This window comes from Pelodiscus sinensis, chromosome 4 (genome assembly GCF_049634645.1).
Source record: "Pelodiscus sinensis isolate JC-2024 chromosome 4, ASM4963464v1, whole genome shotgun sequence".
Lineage (NCBI taxonomy): Eukaryota > Metazoa > Chordata > Testudines > Trionychidae > Pelodiscus > Pelodiscus sinensis.
Genome location: NC_134714.1, coordinates 12,875,081 through 12,900,193, shown reverse-complemented (window position 1 = coordinate 12,900,193; position 25,113 = coordinate 12,875,081). Strand labels below are relative to the sequence as shown.

The 25,113-nt window shown below is 43.5% G+C and overlaps 1 protein-coding gene across 3 annotated transcripts in view; it reads right to left on the bottom strand.

The window, feature by feature from the left end:
• PPM1A (protein phosphatase, Mg2+/Mn2+ dependent 1A) overlaps nucleotides 1–25,113 on the bottom strand; it is a 93,407-nt gene that overhangs the window by 14,219 nt on the left and 54,075 nt on the right. For all 3 annotated transcript variants that reach the window (XM_075926345.1, XM_075926346.1, XM_075926347.1), the window contains exons 2-3: nucleotides 4,479–5,332; nucleotides 1,830–1,947 (exon numbers count right to left, since the gene is read on the bottom strand). In XM_075926345.1, coding sequence (XP_075782460.1) covers nucleotides 1,830–1,947; nucleotides 4,479–5,332 — 972 coding nt within the window. The remainder of the gene's footprint in view (nucleotides 1–1,829; nucleotides 1,948–4,478; nucleotides 5,333–25,113) is intronic.

Here is a 25,113-nt window from a genome sequence, read left to right as displayed (position 1 = left end):
GCAGGGCGGTGACATGCAGTGTGACAACGGCTCCAGGCCCTGACTCCTGGCCGTGAATGTCACCGCCCCGCCCACTTTCGCAGCGCTCAGCTGACTTCTGCACCGCTCAGCTGGGCTGCCACGGAGGAGCCCAAACAGCTACTTGCTCCGCTTGCTCCCCCTCCGCGGCCTGGCTGAACGGCGCAGAAGTCATCTGAGCGCCACGGCTGGAGGGGAAGGGGGGCAGGGCAGTGACATGCGGCGTGACAGCGGCTCCAGGCTCCATCCTCTGGCTGTGAACAGACCCTGGGTGGGGAGAGGGAGGGGGAATGAGGGGGAGGAAGAAGTGGAGGACAACTGGGAGGCTGCAGGATCAGTGCTGGGGTGAAGGGAAATGGTGCAGGGGGGCAGCTGGAACTCATAGGAAGCCGCTCAGCCAGGCTGCCGCACAGGAGCAAGTGGCGCAAACAGCCGTTTGGGCTCCGCGCTCCCCATGCAGGAGGAGGAGCAAGAGAAGAGAAAGAGAGTGAGAGGCAGGAGGGAGAGAAGAGAAAGAGAGAGGCAGGAGACGGAGGAGAGCTGAGAGAAAGAGAGGGAGGAGGCAGTAGGAGGAGGGGAGAAAGAGAGAGACAGAGCGAGAAACTGGAGGCTCAGGAGAGAAGACCGAGATAGAAAGGGAATAGGACGTGGAGGAGAGATCTGAAAATCCCATTTTATGATGGGCTAATTGGCTAGTTTGATATTTAGTAAATGTATTTAGGAGGTAAGGGCACATCAGTGGTAGCCATTTCTTAAACCTCAATCTCTGCCTCAGGTTTTAATGCCCAAAGACAATATAATCGAAATTAAAACATAATTTAATATTTTTGTAAGTCAACACAATTCAAGTTGTTGCAGGCACTGTGTGCCTGAAACACTTCTTCTCTTTTTCTTTTAATATTTAAAACAAATGTAAATATAACTTGTTTTTTAAAAGTTATTGGCAGGATGGTATGTTCGATGTCCAGCTTCAGTTCAGTATGAGTGTTTATGGTTCAGTTATAACAAATGTTAATAGGTTTTTATTCTTTAAATATAATATTAGCAAGTGCTATTATGGTAACAGTAACATTGCTATGACCCTTAAATTACCATACAATATACTTTTTAGGGCCAACCATGTAATTGTACATAGCTTTACAGAAAAATGGCACTCAAATTACCATCTTCAAAAATATACTGCCAGATTTCATTTAAATCCACATCAGTAATCCGAATTTACTGACCTAAAGTTCATGATGCCAATGGACTTAAGAACTTTGAGCACAAATAAATTACTTTCCTCAGACATACTAAATAGAATCTCCAGGACTGTAAGCTTCTTAAATTTCTGTTTTGGTACTACTTTGTCATGACATATAGCATACATCCCCAGAATACAGAAGCGCCTTTTTCAGAGATGCATATGTAGGCTACATCTTCACCTGGGACTAGGGGTGTGATTCCCAGCTCATGTAGACACTCTTGGGTTAGCTCAAAAAGAAGTAATATTGCAACAGTGGGAAGGGCAGCGGTGAGTGGCAGCAAAGGCTCTCTGTAGTATCTCAGAGTACAGGAGCGTTTGTACTTGGCGTACCTAGCCTATGCACAATGTAGTCATGCTACCATGGCTACACTTATTTTTAGAGCTGTAGCTCAACGAGAGTACCAGTACATCTATGGAAGTTAGGAATCACACCTCCTAGCTCCAAGTTCAGACATAGCCTAAAGGTCCAATGGCACTTAAAGGTTTAATAAAAATCTACATTTGTTAAAGTTTATTTGAGGGATTGTTTAGAAACAAAGCTACTTATTTTTTTTAAATGATCCACCTTCTACTCTGCTTTCCAGGTACTTGTCCAACTCTGCCTCTCTCTTCACCGCCTCTGGCAATACCTTTGGTGCATTTGGAAAACAGATCAAAATCACACTCATGTTGTCTCGACTTCCCTGGTAGGGAGGAAAAAAAAACAAAGCACTGAGACAATATCCTATTATCCGGCGAGTAATATATACACTTGGATTTTATCCAAAGTCCATATCAAAGCAGTCCACAGATTAAAAAAAAAAAAAGTGTCTAATAATGTAAAATTAGAAAACTTTTTTCCCCATAACACCAGTAAGTAAAATTGCATCATTTAAAAATAACATTGTTCAATGTCTGCTAGTTGAGGATAATTCAGTACAAACTAGCTTTTAAATTTATTGCCAATATTTTTCTTCATGATTGATGTTTACAATGAGCCTATAGTTGATGACTCCCATCTTGCTGAATAATTAAATTATTTGCAAAACTATCAACAAGGAAATTATTGAGATTTATAAAACCTGTTTCCAACCTGCTAAAATAATATTTTGGGGAGGGAAAGGTTACATTATAGTTGTAGAAATATTAATTCCTAAATAGGAAAACTTAAGGTATCTGAAGCCAGTTATAAAGTAAACCAAAACCACACCAACTTGGGCATGTAAAATATCGCTAGCATCAATTATGCATTTTCCATAAACAACAGTTCCCTGCAGCATGCTTAAGAGCCAGACAGTAAGAGGAAGTAGTGTATGTGACATATACATTTTCATTTGCACATAGAAATATTTCTCACTAAACAAACTTTTAGAATAATGGAGCAAAACAAGCACATCTTTAATAAAAATACGTGAATGCAATACTATACAATCACGCTTTGCAGAAAAAAGTACTAAATATTGATTCAAATGATTTTCCAGTTGTTAAGGGCTTTAACCTGCAAACACTTACATAGATGCTGAAATGTAAGTACCAGTAGCCCTACTGAAGCCAATGAGACTACTCATGTGAGTAAAGATAGGCACGGATGCAAATATTCGCAAGATTGGTGACTAATCCATGCAGCATTGTCCTGTGGTGTTTATATTTTCCAGACAAATGTAGCTAAAATTATAAATTAAAAAAATTGCAAAGAATGAAGTTCATCGTTTTTAAATGATGAAAAACTATTTAATGCAATGTTGTTGTAACCAGGTTGGTCCCAAGATAATGAAGAGACAAGGTGGATGAGGTAATATCTTTTATTGAACTAACTTCTGCTGGTGAGATACCAGAAGAAAAGTTCCATAGAACTCTTCTTCAGGTTTCTCTCATCAACAGAAGTTGGTTCAATAAAAGGTATTACCTCACCCACTTACCTCTAGAAAATTATTACATAATTAACACAGTCATTATCAATGTTCCCTTTATTTTATTTTTTATACACAATCATGTGTAGAATAAATTTTGTTGTGTGCACCCACGCATATGCAGATGTGCACCACCAGCTGAAACACATGCTGCCAGTTGTGGGAATGTGGGTGCTCTGCCAATCAGATGGGAAGCATTTGAATCGCTCCTGACAGCTACCCAAGCGCTCAGCATACAGGGAACACTGAGCATTGTTTCACACCGCTTAAGAAAAATGGTGCCTATATCAATCATGCTATATTGCCTTTACTTATTTCTTGCATATCAAAGCTCAGTTTTAAAAATAGGATTAATGTTTGTCATGGGAAGGTTAAAACATGAAATTTTAACAATGCTGAGTAAGTGCTACTGAGCAATAGAACAACCTTTCATTCTGTTTATAGAAACACACAAATTCTGACTCCTTGCATACGAATACAATCATAAAATCTGTATTCATTAACTAAAAATTGTGCCTGTCTTCTTGAGTAGATAAATTAATTGTACTCTTGGACATCTAAAAGTTATAAGAAACAAATCTGTAAGTGTACAAGAAAAAAATTTATGCAGGACAATTGTACAAGGAACAATTTTTAAAAAAATCATATCAAAGACTTCTGCAATTAACTGAAGTTCTTAATTTTACAAATCCAATTTCAGTCATTTTGCAATGGTCTTGGCATGATTCAGACAAATACTACATTTCCCAATGTCAGAAAAGGAAAAAAATAAAATTGTCATGCCCTTTATTTACTTTTGTATGGTATAAAAGCTGTTCCTTTTTTAAAATCTTAGAAATAGATCATTTCTCCTCGGTTACTAAATTTTCCACTCATACCAATACCACCAGTTCTCAAGTAATACATATTTCTCATGGAGACTGAATAAGACCCGATACTTCTACCATATATTTTTAATCCATTGTATTACATTGTGAAGCAGCAAAAAGGGCACTTTTATTTCTCTTGGTCACGGTTTAAAACCATTAAATAATTTGCCACAGAGCACGTCTTTACATGATTTAAACTCCTAATCAAATAAGGAAATCCAATATTAAGTCCATGTGCCCTAACTTATTATTTGCTGCTCCTAGTTATAGCCAGTGGCATTCTTGTAAGTGGCTCAACTGTGGAATGACTCCATAGTTACAAAATTGTACAGAAACTAAACTTCGGCTACTCTATAGATGTGAACTGACAATTTATTTTCATTTTGTGGATAACAGAGAAATTACTACTCCTGTACTGAAAACATAGTAAGTTTCTCCTCTTAAAATTCTGGCTACCTTGTACAAGCAGGTGTCGACTATCTCATTGCAAACTTTCTCAAGGTCATCAGTGACTTCAAGTCTGGATCTTACAAAGTCACAGAGCTCTTCATTTCCCATAACATCCCAGATACCATCACATGCCAGTATGATAAACTGATCATCTTCTTCTGATCTCTCAATTTCATAAACTTCAGGCTCCGGTGAGACAAGCTGCTCTGTAGGACCTTTTCCATGGACACATTTGTAATCAAAGTCCCCAAGAGCTCTAGATACAGCAAGAGAGCCATTCACACGTTGAATCATTACAGAACCACCTGCATTCTGTATACGCTCTTTCTCCAGTGGATTACTTGGCTTGTGATCTTGTGTGAAGAAGTAAACCTTCCTGTTTCTACAAAGTAAACCTCTTGAGTCTCCACAGTTGATGAAATAAGTGTGTTGAGGAGAAATCATGACACCCACTGCTGTTGACCCACTTCTATCTGCACCATGTTTCTTCTCAGAAATTACTCTCATATGTTCATCAATTTGCAGAAAACCTGTTCTGATTCCACTCTTTACACTTTCCACAGACGGTGGTCCATCAGACCCTTTAAAATCCTGGTTGCTTGTGATGTGATCTAATAAATGCTCACAACAGTATTTGGCAACCTGGGATCCGGCATGCCCATCATATACAGCAAAAAATGACCATCCATCAAGTCCATTTGGCAAACCAATAACAGCTGTGTGTGCGTCCTCCATCTCAACTCGCCAACCTTGCATGCTACTTAGCCCATAACGTAGCCCATTACCCTGCCCTTGGGCATTATGCTTCTCCATCTTTGGCTTGTCTAAAAATGCTCCCATGATGACTTGTTCCTTCAGTTCTGAGGAAAAAATAATATTATTGTTAACTATTTCTACAAAACAAATAATCATTTAAATGTGTTACTAGAAACTATTAAATATAGAAAATGTTACTTAAATAATATTAAGATGACAAAGGAAGATGGGAGAGTCAGATTTTTGGTCCTTAATACTACACAAAATAATGAGTTAACCAAAACATCAGCCCTAACGCTGAACTGTCTTGTTTTGCTTTTGTTGATTTAAGTAAAACCTCACTATTAATGGAGTGCACTCTGTATATTTTTGCAAATATTTAAATTGTAACCATGCATGAAGAAGGGTTTAAACTATGGTATTGTTTGTGGTTTTCATCAAAACAATTGTAATGAAAATAAGTGTAACAAAAACCACCATTCAAACTATTTTAACTACCATAAACATCTGAGACTTTTGGTTACTTTTTATAGCAAGCAATTTCTGAAATGTCTATTTTGTGGTCCAGATGTATTTAAAATTTCAAACTTTGTGTACTTATACTTCAATGAGGAAAACTGCCTTTCACATGTTTGAAGAAATCTGTCTGGAAATAAAACTGAAAATATTAGAAGTTCACATTTCATACATACAATAAACTAATTTAATTTTAATACAGGCTGGACCTCCTTGATCTGGCCCCCCAGGACATGACCGGTCCTGAATTAGGGATTTTGCCAGACGAGGCGAGGTCCTTTCCTGTTGCCAGCCTCCCAGCCTGCTGTCCCTCCCTGCTGTTGAAAACACCCAGCTCTGGCAATCCCCAGCCACAGGACCTACTGCAGGCACAGCCGGGGAGCCCCAGACATCACCAGCCCCGCTGGGGACCCTCAGCCACCAGCCCTGCTAATGCCAGCATGGGCTAAGGATCTCCAGCCCCATTGGGGCTCCCTGTTGCTGGCCTCACTGGAGATCCCAGGACTGCCTGCACAACTGCAGTTGACAAGGTTGGGAATCCTCAGGCTGGGGCTCCCCAGCCGCTGCCAGCCCTGCTGGGCATCCCTGGTCCTGGGGATCCCCAGCCTCCAGCCCCTCTGCTGCTGGCCTGGACAAGGATCTCCAGACCAGAGACAGCTGGGGTTCTTTGATCCAGCATCTTCCCTGGTCCTGCCATTCCACGGATGCTGCCCAGAGAGTCCCAGATTTGAATCAGAACATGTATTTTCTTTATTCACTTATGTGGAGGCAAAGAACCAAGCATATTGTGCCCAGAAACACTAATGTACCTTTAAATAGAGTAAACTGACTGGTTTATCTTGACTATTCTGTACTCTCAGAGCTTAGCCATTTTTGCCCTTTTAAGCTCTACCAGCTTAACTATGTAGTCATTAAATCACCCAAATCAGCTGATAGAAACAAAATAGTAGATGAAATTCAATGTTGAAAAATGCAAAGTAATGCAAATAACCTAAATTATACATGCAAAATAGAGGTAGGATCTAAATTAGTTACCACCACTCAGGAATGATCTTGAAGTCGTTGTGGCCAGTTCTCTGAAAACATCCGTTCAATGTGTAAAAAGGGACCACTAAGCTAACAGAATGTTAAGAACCATTAGGAAAGGGATAGATAAGATGACAGAAAACATAATACAACTTTCGACAAAAACAATGAGTCGTCTTATGGTACCCTGAAGACTAACAAATTTATTTGCACGAAGTGGGCTCCAGCTCATGAAAACTTATGCCAAAATAAATGTGTTAGTCTTCAAGGTGCCATAGGACTTATTGTTTTTGTTGAAACACACTAGTACATCTACCCTTCTGGAAAAATGCCACTTCATAAATTCAACAATACATCCTGAATATTACATGCAATCCTGGTTGCTCCATCTCAAAAAAGATAATAAAATTGGAAAAGGGAAGTAAAAATTAAGGGTATGGAACATCTTCCAATATGAGAGATTAAAACCACAGGGACTTTTCAGCTTGGAAAAGGGGGAATTATGATAGCGTCTATAACATCATGAATGGTATTGAGAAAATGTATAAGGAAGTGTCATTTACTCCTCGTGATTACAAGAACCAGGAGTCACCCAATGACATCAAAAGCCAACAAGTTCAAAACAAACAAAAGGTTGAATTAAGTGAAGAAGTACAATGTCAACCTGTGAAACTAATTTCCAAGTTTGATGTAGTAAGGGTAAAAAATATAATATGGTTCAAAAAAAGAATAAAATACATTAATTGAGGATAGGTCCATCAATGGCTATTAGCCAAGATGGTCAAGGATGTACGTCCATGTCCTAAGTATCCTTAGCCTCCATCTGTCAGAAGCTAGGAGTGAATGGATCACCTGATTGCCTGTTCTGTTCATTCCCTCTGAAGGCCTGGCATTGGCTATTGTTAGAAAACAGAATGCTAGACTAGATGGTCTGTCTTAAGATGGATGTTCTCAAGAGTATTTACAACTGATCTGAAAGTTACAGCACATTCAAATATGTGTATATGCTGCTTATGAACAAGATACTCCATATGATCTTATCTACACCACATAATTCAGTCAACTTAAGTTACACCAATTATTATAAACCACTATAACTATATTGCATGTGTATATTCATACCATAATCCTTATGTTAGGAGACTGCATCCATCATTAGTGCTCTAATACAAACAGAGTGAGCAGTGGCCTGTGGATAACTACCCCACTGTGCAAATAGCCACCTCCTCCTCCTCCTAAGAGTTCTAGGAATGGATCACAGTGTATCACAGAGGCAGGATCACTGACCCATGATGCAGTTTTACTACCCCATGATGCAGTTTTATCTGTCCCATAATTCCCAGAGACCCTGAACGTACGATGCATCAGGAGTCACATGTTCCCACCCTCCCCCAAAACTGCAGGGACAGAAGGGCAAGTGGCCAGGCAGCAGCTGGCGTGGCAAGAGTCCCTAGGCATCCTTAGTCTATCCTTTTCCCCATAATCAACAACAGTAGGAGAAGCAGAGCAATGTAGCCACAGTAAAATCTCTGCACGCTGCATGGAAACTTTTCAAAGACATCATAATAAAGGCCCAACTTAAATACCCCAAATTAAAAAACACAGTAAGAGAAGCAAAAAAGTGTCACCATGGTTTAACAACCAGGTAAAAGAAGCAATGAGAGATAAAAAGACATCTTTTTAAAAGTGGAAGTGAAATCCTAGTGAGGAAAATAGAAAGGAGCATAAACTGTGTCAAATTAAATGTAAAAATATAATAAGAAAAGCCAAAAAGGAGTTTGAAGAACAGCTAGCCAAAAGCTCAAAAATAGTAAAATGTTTTTTAAGTACATCAGAAACAGGAAGCCAGCTAAACAATCAGTGGGGCCCTTGGACGATCAAGATGCTAAAGGAGCACTCAAAGATGATAAAGTCATAGCAGAGAAGCTAAATAAATTCTTTGCTTCAGTCTTCACAGCTGAGGATATCGGGGAGATTCCCAAACCTGAGCCATTCTTTTTAGGTGACAAATCTGAGGAATTGTCCTATACTGAGGTGTCATTAGAGGAGGTTTTGGAACAAATCGATAAACTTAACAGTATCAATGATAGAGGCAGCAGCAGTAGGCGGGTGCGCATGCAGCACCGAGGAGATGGTGCTGGGGGAACCAGCTTTTAAGCCAGCTCCCCCAGCACCAGCTTCTGCTTCCCGCAGAGGCAGCAAGGGGAGGGCAGGAATGTGAGTAATTGACTAGATAAAGCTTATCAATTAGTCAACTGTTCACTTACTTCCCTACTTCTAACAGCTTCCAGTGGCCAGGAACAACAAATCCGGACAACAGGAGGAGAGTGAAAGAAGCAGACTCTCTAGTTCACTAGTTTACAAAATTGAAAGGGCATATCTTAGCATAGAAATTTCACTGGTTTAACTAAATTGGTATAAAATTACACCTTTAATTAGACTGGTACAACTCTCTATGTAGATCCAACAGCCTATGTGAGAGCACAAGTTCTTTATATAACAACCTATACGCCAAAAAGAGACAGATTTTAATTATCTTTGCAATATGCTTTATTAAAAAAAATCCTTAAAAAAATTAAATATTTCATTTTAATCAGGATTTAAGTTCAGACAGGAATTTTTAATTTAAATAATCAATTGTAATAAAGTTTTGCTTTTGTAATTTTAGTTATTTTCTTAAAGAACACTTGATTTCTTTCAGTTGGTAACCTTTAGAACATGTTCAACATGATTCTTATTATTTGGTAAACATTAAAACATGTTGATTTGCAAGTAAACAGTCTTTACACTAAATTTGGTGTTCTTTTTTGCTAACCAGGAAGATACACATCTATACGGGGGAGAGGGGGTGAAAATTTCCTGAGGGACGACACAGACGTCACATGCATCCCACCGCCCGCCTAGGGATGTTACATTTTGGTTAATCCACTAATCAAGTAGTTGATGGAATTTCAAAGGGTGGGGCAGAATTTGAGGCAAACAGGGACTGCATGAGCCTCCGGACTACCTCTGCCTTTGAAATGTATCAAGAGCCCCAGGGGGACTCTTGCTACATTTCAAATGCAGAGGCAGCACAGGGAACTCAGGGTGAGCAGGGACTCAAGTAATCCCCACTTGCGTCAGGTTTCACCTCTCCCTGGGATGCTTGCTACATTTCAATACCCACTCACCCCACATTCACTGCACCACCTCTCCCTTTGAAATGTAGGAAGAGCCCCGCGGGGCTCATAACATTTCAAAGAGAGAGGCATAGCAGTCAGACTGGCACGAGCAAGGACTGCTTCAGTCCCCACTGCGCCTCTACTTCCCTTCACTACTACCCCCCTAGTCCCTCATGGAGACGGCGCTGGGGGAAACCAACTTTTAAAGCCGGCTCCCCGCCTTGCTGGGAGGTGAACAACTAGTCAAGTCACTACATTTGCTTATCAGGTAGTCTACTAGTCATTTGCATCCCTGTGTCCACCTCTGCCTGCATCCTCAGATGTGCAGTCTCCTCCCTCTCCTTCGGCGCACCAGGGAGGTGGGAGTTGCACAACCTCCCCCTCCCCTGGCAGGCCCCTTGCCAGGATAGCTTTGTGCCTCCAGGGTCTGTCGCTCCAAGCACGTGGTGTTGAGAAAGTTGCCCCAGCACCGTGCCTCTGACCTACCTTCCCCAAGCATAGGCTGTCCCCAGAGCTCCCGCCTGGGGGCACAGGCCCCGGGGTTACAAAGGGGAGAGCAGAGGCGCGCCGGGGATCTAAGCAAGGGGAGTGCACATGTGGAGAAGGTGGTGGGGAGCCCCAGGCAGGCATGCACATCATCTCTGCCCTAGACAAAAGGGGAGTCTGAGTCAGGGTCAGAGACACAAGGGAGGCTGGCGCAGGAGCTGACAGGACAATAGAGAGTGCTGGGAGCGCTGGATGTTCAGGGGGCTTTGTGTATGGGAACTTGGGAAGGGAAAAGCGTTGAAGGGATGTGGGGCAGGGAGAGAGCTCTGGGATTTGAACGGGGCATGGGGAGGCAGGGTATTGAGAGGAGTGTCTGGGTCTCTGTCTATATATAAATAATTTTCCTGCGGGATGTTATGTCATCCACCTCCTGCTGCCCGTCTCCATCCTCCTCCCATCCCAGCGCTCTGGGGGAGGCACAAGCCACACGGCCTCTCTCCTCCCATGTGCCCTCTGCCCCTATCTCTGCCAGTGAGTGGGATAGGGGTGCAGGATCTGGGTGACAGATGCAGAAGGGGGTGAGGTTGCAGAGTTTGGCCAGGAGTGGGCTGCGCGTAGGGTGTCTGGCCACGAGGGAGGGTGCAGGACAGGCTAATGGTAGAGTGTAGTGACCCGGGGGAGAAGGGAGAGGAAGGTTGGCAAACTTTTGCACCCTCTCCCTTGCTCCTGCACCTTCCCCCCCAGCCAGACACCCTATTCCCAGCCTACTCCTGCACCCTTCCTCCTAACCAGATCACGCATCCCCATCCATATCCCACTCACTGGCAGCCCTGTCTCACATACTGAATCCCTCATTTTTGGCCCCACCTCAGAGCCTGGGGGAGGGAGGGGCAAAAATCCACTAACCCTGGAACCCCAGAAGAGTTAATCTGGGCTGAGGCCTTGAACCTCATTCAGTCCTCTCTCCCCACACCATGAGGCTGAAGCACCAGAGGAGTGAGATGTTTCAGTTGGGGGGGCCACATAAGTAAGGGTTGGGGAATTTTGGAGGGGTCTTTTTCTCTCTCGTTTGTGTGGTCCCCAACTGATTTTTCTGTGGTTCAGAACCAAAAAAAGGTTCCTCACCCCTGCCATAAATAAAGACAAGGATGAAACCCTTCTTGCTGGACATATTTTACTTTATTTAAAATAAAGCCTGCCCATCAAGGCCCCAATCGGGGCCCAGCTTCCATCTGGATGCAGTGTGCTCTCCCCAGGTCCGATATGGCTGCAGGAAGGGCTGGAGGTAGCCCCCCCTCCTGCTGCAGCATGGGTAGGAAGGGAGGCCACAATCTGGCTACGGGGCAAGTGCAGCAAGCAAGGGGTGCAGCCTCCTAGTATAACTTAATTTCCATTTATACAGATCCTTGATTTTTATATTTTTACGTTACAAAAGGGTAAATTATGCATTTCTTATTGCATAACTATTATTCTTTATTTTTTATTATTATAGGACAATCTATTCAGAAATTAAAATTCATTTTAAAATTCATAGTATTTGATTTTTGTAATAAATATTCAAATGATGGATACAGAATTAAAAAATTGACCTGTCTGGTGATTGTCTCTTTTTTGTATGATTTTAGGAAAAGAAATCCCATTTCAGGCACATCCCATTTTCCTGGCACAACCAAACCTTTACTTTGACTTTAAGTTATAAGAGGAAGCTATATATCATCTTCCTATCCAAGTACAAACAAATGAACATCACACCCAATGCACTAAAGGTGAAAAAACCATTACAATCTACATATTCCACAGACTACGGTGAGAGATTATGCCACACACTCTCAAAGAAATTGGGGAACCACATAAACAGCACGCTATTCAACAAACAGAAGAAAATTAAGACTGAGCTCTCAATAATAAAGACTCTCATAAAAAACAAGCATCCACACAAACTTCCTTGTAGCGGGACTTAATAAAAATCAGACAAGACATTTAACAATGCTCACTTCACTTCCCTACAGTAGAAAAAGGACAATAAACTATCAACTATCAGAGGGGTAGCCGTGTTAGTCTGAATCTGCAAAAGCGGCGAGGAGTCCTGTGGCACCTTATAGACTAACTGAAGTATAGGAGCATAAGCTTTCACAGGCAAAGACCCACTTCGTCAGATGCATGAAGTGGAAATTTCCAGAGGCAGGTATAAACATGCAGGCCAGAATCAGGCTGGAGATGACAAGGTGGATCCAATCAAGGAGGATGAGACCCACTTCTAGTAGCTGATCTGGAGGTGTGAATTCCAAGAGAGCAGAAGCTGCTTTTGTAGTTAGCAAGCCATTCACAGTCTTTGTTTAATCCAGAGTTGATTGTGTCAAACTTGAAGATGAACTGTAGCTCAGCAGTTTCTCTTTGAAGTCTGGTCCTGAAGTTTTTTTGCTACCGGATGGCTACCTTTAGATCTGCAATTGTGTGTTCAGGAAGATTGAAGTGTTCCCCTACAGGTTTTTGTATGTTGCCATTCCTAATATCTGATTTGTGTCCATTGATTCTTTTACGTGGGGACTGTCCAGTTTGGACAATGATCCCTCACTTTCACAGGCTTTGGGACGTAGGCCAGTCCCTGCCCACAGACAACCCGCAAACCTGAAGTATATTCTCACCAGCAACTACACACCGCACCATAATAACTCTAACTCAGGAACCAATCCTTGCAACAAACCTCGGTGCCAACTCTGCCCACATATATATACCAGCAACACCATCACAGGACCTAACCAGATCAGCCATAGTGTCACTGGTTCATTCTCCTGCACATCTACTAACGTAATATATGCCATCATGTGCCAACAATGCCCCACTGCTATATACACATCGGCCTTGATTGGATCCACCTCGTCATCTCCAGCCTGATTCTGGCCTGCATATTTATACCTGCCTCGGAAATTTCCACTACATAGAATCATAGAATAATAGGACTGGAAGGGACCTCAAGAGGTCATCGAGTCCAGCCCCCCGCCCTCAAGGCTGGACCAAGCTTCACCTACACCATCCCTGACAGATGTCTATCTAACCTGTTCTTAAATATCTCCAGAGAGGGAGATTCCACCACCTCCCTTGGCAATTTATTCCAATATTTGACCACCCTGACAGTTAGGAATTTTTTCCTAATGTCCAATCTAAACCTCCCCTGCTGCACTTTAAGCCCATTACTCCTTGTCCTGTCCTCAGAAACCAAGAGGAACAAATTTTCGCCTTCCTCCTTGTGACACCCTTTTAGATATTTGAAAACCGCTATCATGTCCCCCCTACATGCATCTGACGAAGTGGGTCTCTGCCCACGAAAGCTTATGTTCCTACACTTCAGTTAGTCTATAAGGTGCCACAGGACTCCTCGCCAAATAAACTATCAAAACTCCTACATGCCTCAGGATACTTCAACTCCGGTACCCTCAACTCACCTAACAACACTGTCAACCTATCCACCCATACTCTGAGCCCAGCGGAAGAATCTGTCCTATCTTGGGATCTCTCTTTCTGCCCTACGACCCCCACACATATGATTCAGTTCTGCGGTGACCTGGAAGCCTATTTTCACCGTCTCTGTCTGAAGGAATATTTCCAACACACCACTGAACATCACACTGACCCTCAGTATCCCCCCCACCAACCCCACAAGAGGAAGGTCTCTATGTGGACCCCTTTCGGCAGTCATAATGAGAGTCTGGACTTCTACATTGATTGCTTCCACAAATGTGTACAGGCTGACATTGTGAACAAACAACATCATGTGACATGCAGCCATGCAGAACGCAATGCTATCCACAGCCTCAAAAACAATTCTAACATTATGATCAAAGAGGCTGACAAAGGGGGCGCTGTAGTTATCACGAACAGGACAGATTATGAACACGAGGCTTCCAGACAACTCACCAACATCACATTCTACAGGTCTCTTTCCTCTTGATCCCACTGAGGAATACAAAAGACTACATGTCGCGATCATGTCCTGGGTCATGGAATGTCAGGCACTGGGTGTCATTGCTGCAGGGGAAGCAGGTGATCAGTGGGGTTACTAAGGCAGGCTACCTACCTGTCTGGCACCGCAGATTACACTGCACCCCAGAAGCAGTGAGTGATAGGCTCGACTCGTGTGCATGAGGGGGAGAATGCACAGGGCTCCATCCCCTGCCCCAAGCACTCGAACCGCACTCCCACTGGCTGGGAACCTGCTGCTGGTTGCTTCTGGAGTGCAGCATGGTCTGCAGTGCCAGGAGAGGCAGGAAGATTACTGATGCTCTGTAGTTGCCCCAAGAAGTCTGCCTTAGCACCCGTGCTTCACCACTGACCAGGAGCTGCTCAAGTTAAGCCCCTCTAGCCCCAGCCGTGACCCCCACTCAAAGCCAGAGCCCCCTCCTATACCCCAAAGCACTACTACTTAGCCCTACCCTGGAGCTCACTCTAGTCAAATTATGTTGGGTCGTGGGCAACAAAAATTTTCTTCAACTGGGTTACAAGAAAAAGTTTGAAATCCATTGCCAAAAGAAACTACACCATCTGCTCATGAAACCCCTGCTACAACTCAGGACCAAATCTATACAAACACATCCCCAAATCTCCGACCAGGAGTATTCTATCTGCTACCTAAGATCCATAAACCTGGAAGTCCTGGACGTCCCATCAGATCAGACACTGGCACACTTACAACAGGATTATCCAGTTATGCTGACACTCTCCTCAGACCCTATGCTACCAGTACTGCTAGCTACCTTTGAGACACCACTGACTTCTTGGGGCAACTACAGAGCATCAGTAATCTTCCTGAAAACACCATCCTGGCCATCATGGATGTAGAAGCTCTTTACACCAACATTCCACATGATGATGGATTATTAGTTGTCAGGATCATTATCCCCAATGATGCCACAGCATACCCGGTGGCTGAGCTAAGTGACTTTGTCTTCACCCACAACTATTTCCAATTTGGGGACAATTTATATCTTCAAGTCAGCAACACTGTGAGTTATCTTCTAGCACCATTACTCTACTAACACTACATTGACCACATCATCACACGGAGCCACAGGAAGAATTCCACAGGGATTTCAACAACTTCCACCCCACTATCAACCTTAGCCTCGACAAGTCCACACAAGAGATCCACTTCTTTGACACTACCTACAATTAAATGATGGCCACATTACCACCACCTTATACTGGAAGCCTACCAACCGTTATTCTTATGTACATGCCTTTAGCTTCCATTCAGGACACATCACATGATCCATTGTTTCCAGCCAGGCCCTAAGACACAGCTGGAGTTGTTCCAATCCCACAGAGAAAAATACCTATAGGATCTCTATCAGGCATTCTTAAAACTTAAATACCCATGTTGGGAAGCGAAGAAACAGATTGATACAGCCAGACGAGAACCCAGGAATCAGCTTCAAGATGTGGCCAATAAGGAAAACAACAGAACACCACTTGTCATCACTTAGGGTACGTCTAAACTACATGGCTCCGTCGACGGAGCCATGTAGATTTGTTTGTTTGGCAAAGTCAAATGAAGCCGCAATTTAAATTATCGCGGCTTCATTTAAATTTACATGGCTGCCGCGCTGAGCCGACAAACAGCTGATCAGCTGTTTGTCGGCTCAGCGCGCTAGTCTGGACGCTCCCCTGCCGACATCAAAGCCCTTTGTCGGCAGCCCTGGTAAACCTCATCCCACGAGGAATAACAGGGCTGCCGACAAAGGGCTTTGATGTCGGCAGGGGAGCGTCCAGACTAGCGCGCTGAGCGGACAAACAGCTGATCAGCTGTTTGTCGGCTCAGCGCGGCAGCCATGTAAATGTAAATGAAGCCGCGATCATTTAAATTGTGGCTTCATTTACCTTTGCCTATGTGTCTAATCTACATGCCTCTGATGACAGAGGCATGTAGTCTAGACACAGCCTTAGAGTCCTCTGCTTAACTCTGCCACTGACAATCTACAATCTATCCTGGAAAACGATCTCTCTCTCGGATACTGGAAGACAGGCCAATCCTCATCTACAGACAACCCCCTAACCTGAAGCAAATTCTTTCCAGCAGCCACACTGACCTAGGAACCAATCCCTGCAATAAACCCCACTGCCAACTCTGTCCACACATCTATACAAGCAACATCATCACAGAAGCCACAACAACAGAGGCTCATACAACTGCACATTCTCTAATGCAGTGTTTCCCAATTGGTGCTCCATGGAACCCCAGGGTTCCGCAAAGTGAAAGTAAGGGTTCCATGAGAACGTGGCATTGCCCCGCCCTCTCTTAGAGACAGAGTATTCTGCAGGTTTTTTTGCTTAACCAATTCTGGCAAGGCGTTTTCTTTTTTTTTTTTTTTGCTTGCCAAATTTTACTCTGGGAACTTTAGGGGTTCCTTGAAGTTATTTTAAGCTGAAAAGGGTTCCGTGGCCAAATAAAATCAGGAAACACTGCTCTAATGTGATATATGCCATCAAGTACCAGCAATACCCCTCTGCCATGAATATTGGCCAAACTGGACATTCTCAAAGTATAAATGGATACATGTCAGATATCAGAATTGGTAACACAAGGAAGCTTGTAGGGGAACATTTCAGCTTACCTGGGCACTCATTAGTGAATTTAAAAGTAACCATTCTTCTACAAAATTTCACAAGCCAACAACAGTGTTCACAATTGACCTTTATATGCAAATCTGCCACTGTCTCTCATGGCTTGAGCAAACACCTGACCTGGATGGCCCATTATAAAACCTGCTTACCTTACCTTCAACTCTCAATTGACATCAAAAGCTAAGTATGGGGCACGTTTAGCCCACTCAAATTAGCCTCATTAGTACCAGCACTACAATTGACAGATACATCCCTCCCCTACTTTTTCTGTTATAAATTGTGAGGGTACCCCCTTTTCTCTCTATTCTGCTCATATGAGGAAGTGGGTTTTACCCATGAAAGCTCATGATACTCTCTCTATATATTTGTTAGTCTCTAAGATGCTACAGGAATATTAGCTCTTACTGTTTAGGAAGAGTTCTTGAACAGATATATATAATGGACTGCATCCTCTCATTTAGTTTATTTGTAGTTAGAAGAGGAAAACAAGCTTTCCTGCTTTTTCAACTCCAAATTGGTTTCTCAACTTTGAATCATTGAACTAACCAGTTGAACACAATGGAATGAAAAAAATATTCTCTCTGCACCTGTGCAAGTGGCTACCACTGACTTACTCTGGTTTAGCATTTGCAGAAAATATTTACAGCACAAGTAGCTTAGGCCTTGATATAAAGTTGTCAATTTCAAATGTAACATTTTAAATAAACCTGTATTTAACATAAACTTTAAAAATCCAGGAGTTTTGAGTTCTTACATAAAAGGAGGCTAGCTTTAATTTACTCTGGTTTTTAAGGGTCCGTCTACACTTGCTCCCAAAAAGCGAGGAGCAACGTTAGTTCAAACCAAGGGGTTCAAACTAAGGCATCTCAGCGTGCACTTTCACTTTCAAAACAGCTGTTGAGCAGAGTAATGCACGGGTGAGATCATGCTAATGAAGTGTGGGATATTTAAATCTCCGCTTCATTAGCAATTTTGGTCGCATACATTTGCATCCCTAGTTCGAATTAGGAAGCAAGTGTAGACGTATCCTAAAAAGAAAAAATACAAGATTTCTCTCTGCTTTAATTAGCACTTTAGTATAGTGTAAGTTCAAAATACGGCTCGGTTCGGCCTAGGGGTGTTAAATTTCAATTAATCAGCTGATCACGTGTGTATGGAACTTCCCTCGACTACTCGGTTAGTCAATAAGGGCGGGGGGGGGAGGGGGGGAGGAGAGATGATGATGGCTATCCCAGCTGCATCTCTGCCTTTTAAATATAGTAAGAGCCACCCACAGCTTTTACTACATTTAAAAAGCAGAGCTGCAGAGGGGAAACCAGGGCCAGTGGGGACTCGAGCAGTCCCTACTCGTCCCAGGTCATGACTGCTGCACTTCTGCCTTTTAAATGTATTAAGAGCCCTGCAGGGCTTTTAATACACATAAAAGGCAGTGGCGCAGCGGGTAATCCAGGGAGGGCAGGGACTCAAGCTTAACCCCACAGGGATCTTACTACATTTAAAAGGCAGAGACACAGCAGTCGGGACCCCATGCGAGCAGGGCACTCAGTCCCCACTTGCGCCATTTCTTCCTCTGCTCCTCTGCCTCCTCTGTCCCCTCCCCCCCCGTGAAGATAGTGCTGGGGGAGGGGGATTTTTAAGTCGGCTCTCCCCAGCACCAACTCCTGCTCTCCCTTTTGCTGCCTGTGTGTCAGAGGCAGCAAAAGGTATGGGGGAAACAACTAGTTGAGTAGTGCCCCGACTACCTGATAAGCTTAGGCTTTATCAGGTAGTCGACTAGTTGCTTACATCCCTAGTTCAGCTCAAATCCAGAGAAAGAGGACCCTCCTCTCTTCAGTTCTTCAGCTATCTTCCTTAGATGTCACTCCTTCCAGATTCTGTCACAATAGCCCTGACTCTCTGCATACAATGGTCTTTTATAGTTGCCTGAGGGATTATTTCTTCACCTTGAGCCAGCCTTGCTATTCTGCACTGACAGCAAGAAACACAGTCCTCTCTCCACTCACTGTATTAACCTCTTCCATGCCTATCTTGAGGTATTCAACACATCCTAGCACACTACCCAGAATGCTAATGAAAACTGATGTATCCCTGCTATTTCTTCTACAATAAGGAAAGAAGAAGTGCACTCTGGTTAGGTAGATCATCACTCATCTCATTTATCTGGGCAGGCTTTGGACAGAAAGAAGGTGACACTGTCCTGAAACCAATGAAGAGTGAAATGTGAAGGATGCACAATCTTTCCTTGAACAGCTATCTAGTTCCAAAGCACTTCTTTGCAATATTCTTGAATATGAATACTGTATTTATTGACAGAGGATAAACTGATACTATATTGCTATAAATAAATGCCAAAGGACTAAAAAATGCGTATTTTGCATGTTTGAAGAACTAAGTTCTAACTCTAAGGTGGAGCTTCCCTTGTCACCACTTTAGCCTTTAACTTCCCTTTATTCCTTCTTCATGATGCAGAAATAGAGCCCTACCTCATGTTTGTTGTTCCAGGAAGGATGTGAGGTGCTATATACAAATAACAAATCTGGGTAATTTACTGAGAAAGACCTGATCTGCACAAATATGCTAGTCTACTCCAAGGCAGAAGATGAAGTTATTGTGCTCATCCACAAACCATGACTTTGAAGTGCTGAGTTTCCTTCCTTCCTTTGTAAAATCAAGAGGACAATATCCTACAACAGAAAAATGATGAACAAAATATGTTGCAATGTGCCAGCAGTGCATGGAACTGCAGCATATATTGCAGAAAGTCTAGAAAAGTCAGCAAAATAACAAGTGGTGATGCCAACCTGTGAGGTGGCCTCCTAAGGCAAGATGCAATGGCACGATATGAAATAAACCGACAAAAAACCAGGCTTATAATTTGGACCATGAATATCTCAGAAAAATTCATAACATTTCTTTGCCTAATCGTGTGTTCCCCTAAATTTTTCCAGTCAAACAAATGAAAAAGCAGTATTGCCTCCTGAGCCAGGAGACAAGAAATTGATTGTATTGCCCTTTGTCAGTTGATATAGGGAATACATATGAAGCTATGAGGCAGTCTTATAAAGTCTACTGAGAATCCCTTACTGATTTATATCCATGGATTCCTACCAGAGGAGAGCCATTTGTTTGATACTCAGTCACAGGCTATGAGTTTTTTAAGCCTTGTCAAAAAAACAAAAATGGTTGTCCAAACAGGAAACTGTATTTAAGTAGTCTTTTTCAATATTGTATTTGAGTTCTGTTCCTCTCTGTAGGGCAAGCTGCTTATCTGAGCTGCACTGACATTCCAGGTGCTGATGACCTGTGTGACTCAATGCTTAAACTAAAACTGTCCTCATGCCAGTTTCCTTGAAAAGTTCACCAAGTGGAATTATGGAGTGTGCGTACATACTAGATGTTATTGTCTCCATCCTGAACAGTAGTATGCACTGCAAATCTCTTATATTAGCCAGAACATATATCCCAGCCCCAGTAGTGTGGGGCAGATGAGGTAGGCAGGATATGTACTGTAATTAGCCTAAACATAAAAAGTGCAATCAATGCATGCCTATTACCACTGATAACTTTTCTTGGAGGCTATATCCCTTTCTTTCATCATTCGTCTTTTTAAGGCTTTTTTCCCCACAAAGTAACTGACATATACAATAAAATGCAATCAAATTATGTGATACCAAATTGCACAGATGCACACGTGTTACACATGTGAAAGTACACATTGCAGCAATGGCAATTATTTGACAGTTTGTCAACTTTTACTTTTAAGTTAACCTTCCCACCATTCAACTCCTGGGGGACTTATGAATACACCCTAAGAAAACTTTTGAACCAAAAGGTCTCGAACAAGAAGGAATTCTGAAGTAAAGGGTGAAAAAATATTTTCTGGAAATACAATTTGCTGTGCCCTTTGAAATGTCATCTGCGGACTATGGATCTATATCTTCTTACAGACATAGAAAATACACGTCCCTATTACTAAGTGATGTAATGCAGTCTATCTTTGCCTTACTCCTTCTAATTAAAAGTATGGACAATGACCAAAGGGACTGATTTCTTTGTGCATGAGTCTGAACTCCCTATCAATGAAGTTGTATATATTATGAATGAAGTTCTCTTTTATATACCATATAAACCCCCTTTCCACAGATCAGAGCTGACAGGGGTACAGGGCCTCAGTAAGTCACTATCAAGAGGAGCATCATCATCTAAGAAGAATAACCTACAACAGGGGTCTCAAACTCATAGCCCGTAGGCCATCTACAGCCCAAGCTATTCCACAATTTGTCCTGGGTGAATATTGGCACGTGAGTCCCTGTAGCTCTGGGGGAAGGCATCCATACCTTTCCCTCAAGTCCAACCTGCCTTTTCCTGACCCTGCTCTGCCCTCTCTCCTTCCATTGCACCCCTTCTCTCAAGCCCCGTTTACTGAGGGATGGAGCCACAGGATAACAGCAGGGGTCAGCCCCCCTCACTGAAGAGGTGGGAGCTGTGAGGAAGTGGAGCAATGCAGCAGCGTGCTCCACTCTGCAGCCATCTCCCAGGCCAGCTTTGTCGCTCTGCTTCCTGCTGCCATGGTGAGTGCAGGGTGCTCACCCCTACTGCCAGCCCAGCCCATCCAGGGCCTTACGGGATAACTTGAGAATGGAGTTGGGATGTAAAAGGTTAAGCAGTAAGCTTCACCCTTAATGTGCGAGGCTTACGGGTTGCAGTCAACAGGTAGGGGCTCGAGCAGCTATTCCCTCCACTCCCCAGCCCTGGGCAGGAGGTTGCTTCAGCCCAGCAGAGCCCACCACAGGCAGTCCATGATGCTCTCCCCCTACATTCTCCCCGTCCACCACTGGCTATATGCTGTGGCTCCCTAGGAGCTAATCTTAACAATCTGCAGTGAATGTAACCATTAAAAATTTTATTGGTTACATAGTAGCCTTTTTAAATTATTTTTTCATCCCTAATATGGAGAATCATTCCATACATAGGATGGGGGTAGCAGCAGGGCCTTCTTCCAGGGCATTTTAAATCCCCCGGGGATGGCAGGCAGGGAGAGCAGGCAGGGCTGGGAGACTCAAGGCAGGGAGAGAAACAGGGAGGAGTGTGTGAAGACATCATTTCCACTGGAGCTACTGTGGGGGGGAGGGGAGAGAAAATACCCGCTGGCCCATTAGTACATTCTCAGAATTGGCACTGGCCTTGAGATAAGTCTGAGATCCCTGACCTACAAGATGATCATGCATGGGAGCCTAAGAGATGAGAGAGGCCAGAGAATATCCCACATATGTGACTGCATACAGACAACACCTAACACCCCCTTCTCTGGATACACACTATTATTGATGGGTAACTACTCTTTTGGTGGTCTTATCAGCTTCTGAAAAATTTAACCTTTCATTACAATGAAAACTATTTCTAGCCTTTATGGCTGCAAAGATCACCTGAATCACAGATGTAATGCTATCTTCTAGATTCTGCAGAGAAAGACAAACACCAGCAGGAGTCAACTGTGCTCTATTACTTTCAGTAACATATTGACAAGGTCAAATGAAAAAAAAAAATCAATTGCCAACCTTTAATTTTTCCACTGATATTAACAGAATTAACATTTACAGGTTGTATTTCCCTTAACTGGGATTCCTTAGTTTGGAAACATCTCTGGTCCCACATGGACCACGGATGTTCCTGGACCACAGAACCCAGGAAAAGGGAATTCTGGAGGCAGGGTAGGAGCGCCATAAGGGGCACTGGCGACTCTGCTGGCAGCCCAGAGCGTATGGCAGGGGAGCAGGGAAGAACTGACGGCATGGAGGAGAGCTCTAGCCCCAGAGGAGCAACTTGGCCACAGAAAATGGGGAGCTCTAGCCTGGCCGTGGACTTCTGGCCCCGGCCAGGGAGCTTCGACCCCAGTAGCAGCCAAGGAGCTCTGGCCCTGTCCCGGCCGTGGAGCTCCAGCTGCATTTTGGTTCCAGCAGCCAGGGAACTCCAGCCCCAGATCAGCCCCAGCAAAGACCGTGGAGCCAGGTGGCTGCGCAGCTCTGCCCCTGAGCAGCTCTGGCCATGGCACTCCAGCCCCAGCAGTAGCGGGGCCGGGGAGAGAGCCCTGGGGGGCCAAGACAGCAGTGAAGGCAGACTGGAGCCCTAGCCCGGAGGCAGCACAGCTACAAGGAGAGGTACCTTCCCTGGTCCAGCAAATCCCCTCATTTGGGACCAGTCAGGTCCCAAGGGTGCTGGAGCAGCGAGGTTCAACCTGTAATTGGACTCAGACGTATATGAGAACAAAATTTTCTGTTTTCACATAGCTTTTTCTGATACAGTAACAACAGTTTTGATTATTTTTATACATAAATGCTTATGTTAATGATTCCATAATAGGGATTAGAACAGGGATTCCTTACTGGTAGTAAAATTAGTATCACTGCATAGCTGAACAATGGCACTTCCAGCTGAGTGATAACTAGGGATGTGAATGACTAGTTGACTATCTAAATAAGCAAATGCTTATTGGACAGTCGATAAGCTAGTCAACTAGTTGCTCCCCACCCTTGCTGCCTCTATCAGAAAGAGGCAACAAGGGTGGGTTGGTGAGGAGTTGCTTCAAAGCGGCAGCACCGCATGGAGCCCAGGGCCAAACCATGGGCTCTACATGGCGCTGCCTCTTTGAAATGCCATGTGCAGCCCAGGCCAGTTGGGAGTTCCCAGCTGCGTGTGGCGTTACAAAGCGGCAGCACTGTGTGGAGCCAGAGGTCTGCTGCTTAGAAACACCATGTGCAGCCTGGGGTCCCCAGCTAGCCCAGGCTGCACTCGTGTTTCAAAGCAGCATTACTGCGTGGAGCCTGAGCTCAGTTACAGGCTCTCCCGCTGACCTTGGACTCCATGCAGCACGGCTGCTTTGAAACACCACGTGAAGCGGCAGCATCACCTGGAGCCACTGTCACTTTGAAACACCACCAGGAGCACGGGGCCACCAGGGAACTGCTTGAGTCTCCCACTGGCCTCATGCTCCCTGCAGCGCTTTCGCCTTTGAAGTGTAGTGGTTGGGACTTGAACCTCCACCCTGTGCTCCCCAGGCAAATGCCAAGAAGCCCCTGTTCACAGCAGCCAGCCACAGCCACCGTGAACAGGGGCTGCTGGACTGGGCGATGGCTTGGGACCATTGTGCCTCTGCATTTTAAACGTAGTAAGAGTCACCAGGCTCTTACAGTAGTCCAGAGCTGGCACGAGCTGGTACTGCTCAGTCCTGGCTCGAGCCGGCTTCCAGAGCTGTCCGCTGCAGCTCTGTAGAGCGGCCCGTTATAGATTAATTGTGTAGTCGATACAATTTGTATCAACTACACAATTAGACAAATAACCTAAAGAAGGAAAATATTGGGATTTGCTTTGTTAGAATGTCTAAATAAGGCTTTCATTATATTCTGCTTGTTTTTTACATTAGAAATTCAGGCCATGTCTAACCTGAAAGGCAACAGAAGAACTAGGAGTGAAAGTTCTGCAATTAAGAGGTGAAAACTGTTTAAGTACAATGACTAATCATGTGGAGAAATAACGCTTTTGTTAAAGATTTCTGACCCCTGTTCTCTTCAATCAATATGTGAGATATCCCAAAATCTCTGACACCCACAATCCAGATGGCAAAAATGGGGAAGAATGAACTATTCCTGATACTTCTAAATTAAAAAGACAAGCATAAAGAAAATCCTTTTAAAGAAAAAAAAATTTCAGGCCTTTTCTAAACAAATCAGAAAAATCTACCCCCCCCCCAATTTTTTTTTTTTTTTTAATTCCTGCAAAGATTACCTCTAAACAAACTGTTTGAGTTATTTGGTTGTTTCTCTCTCTCTCTTTTTTTTTTTTAAGAACATCTTTAGGCTTTACATTAATTTAAAATACTGACTCAAAAAATATCTTTTTTACTTCAGATTCTCAAGAACAACACCATTTTGAGAACAGTGTTGTATATTCTAAATACTATCCACTGGTCCAGTAGTGAAAGAGATCGTGTCTGCAGATTGAGCCCAGAACAGTAAAACAAAACAAAACACAGAAATGTAGATATGAACTTCTTGTACTTATTCAGAGTCCACTTACTTTTC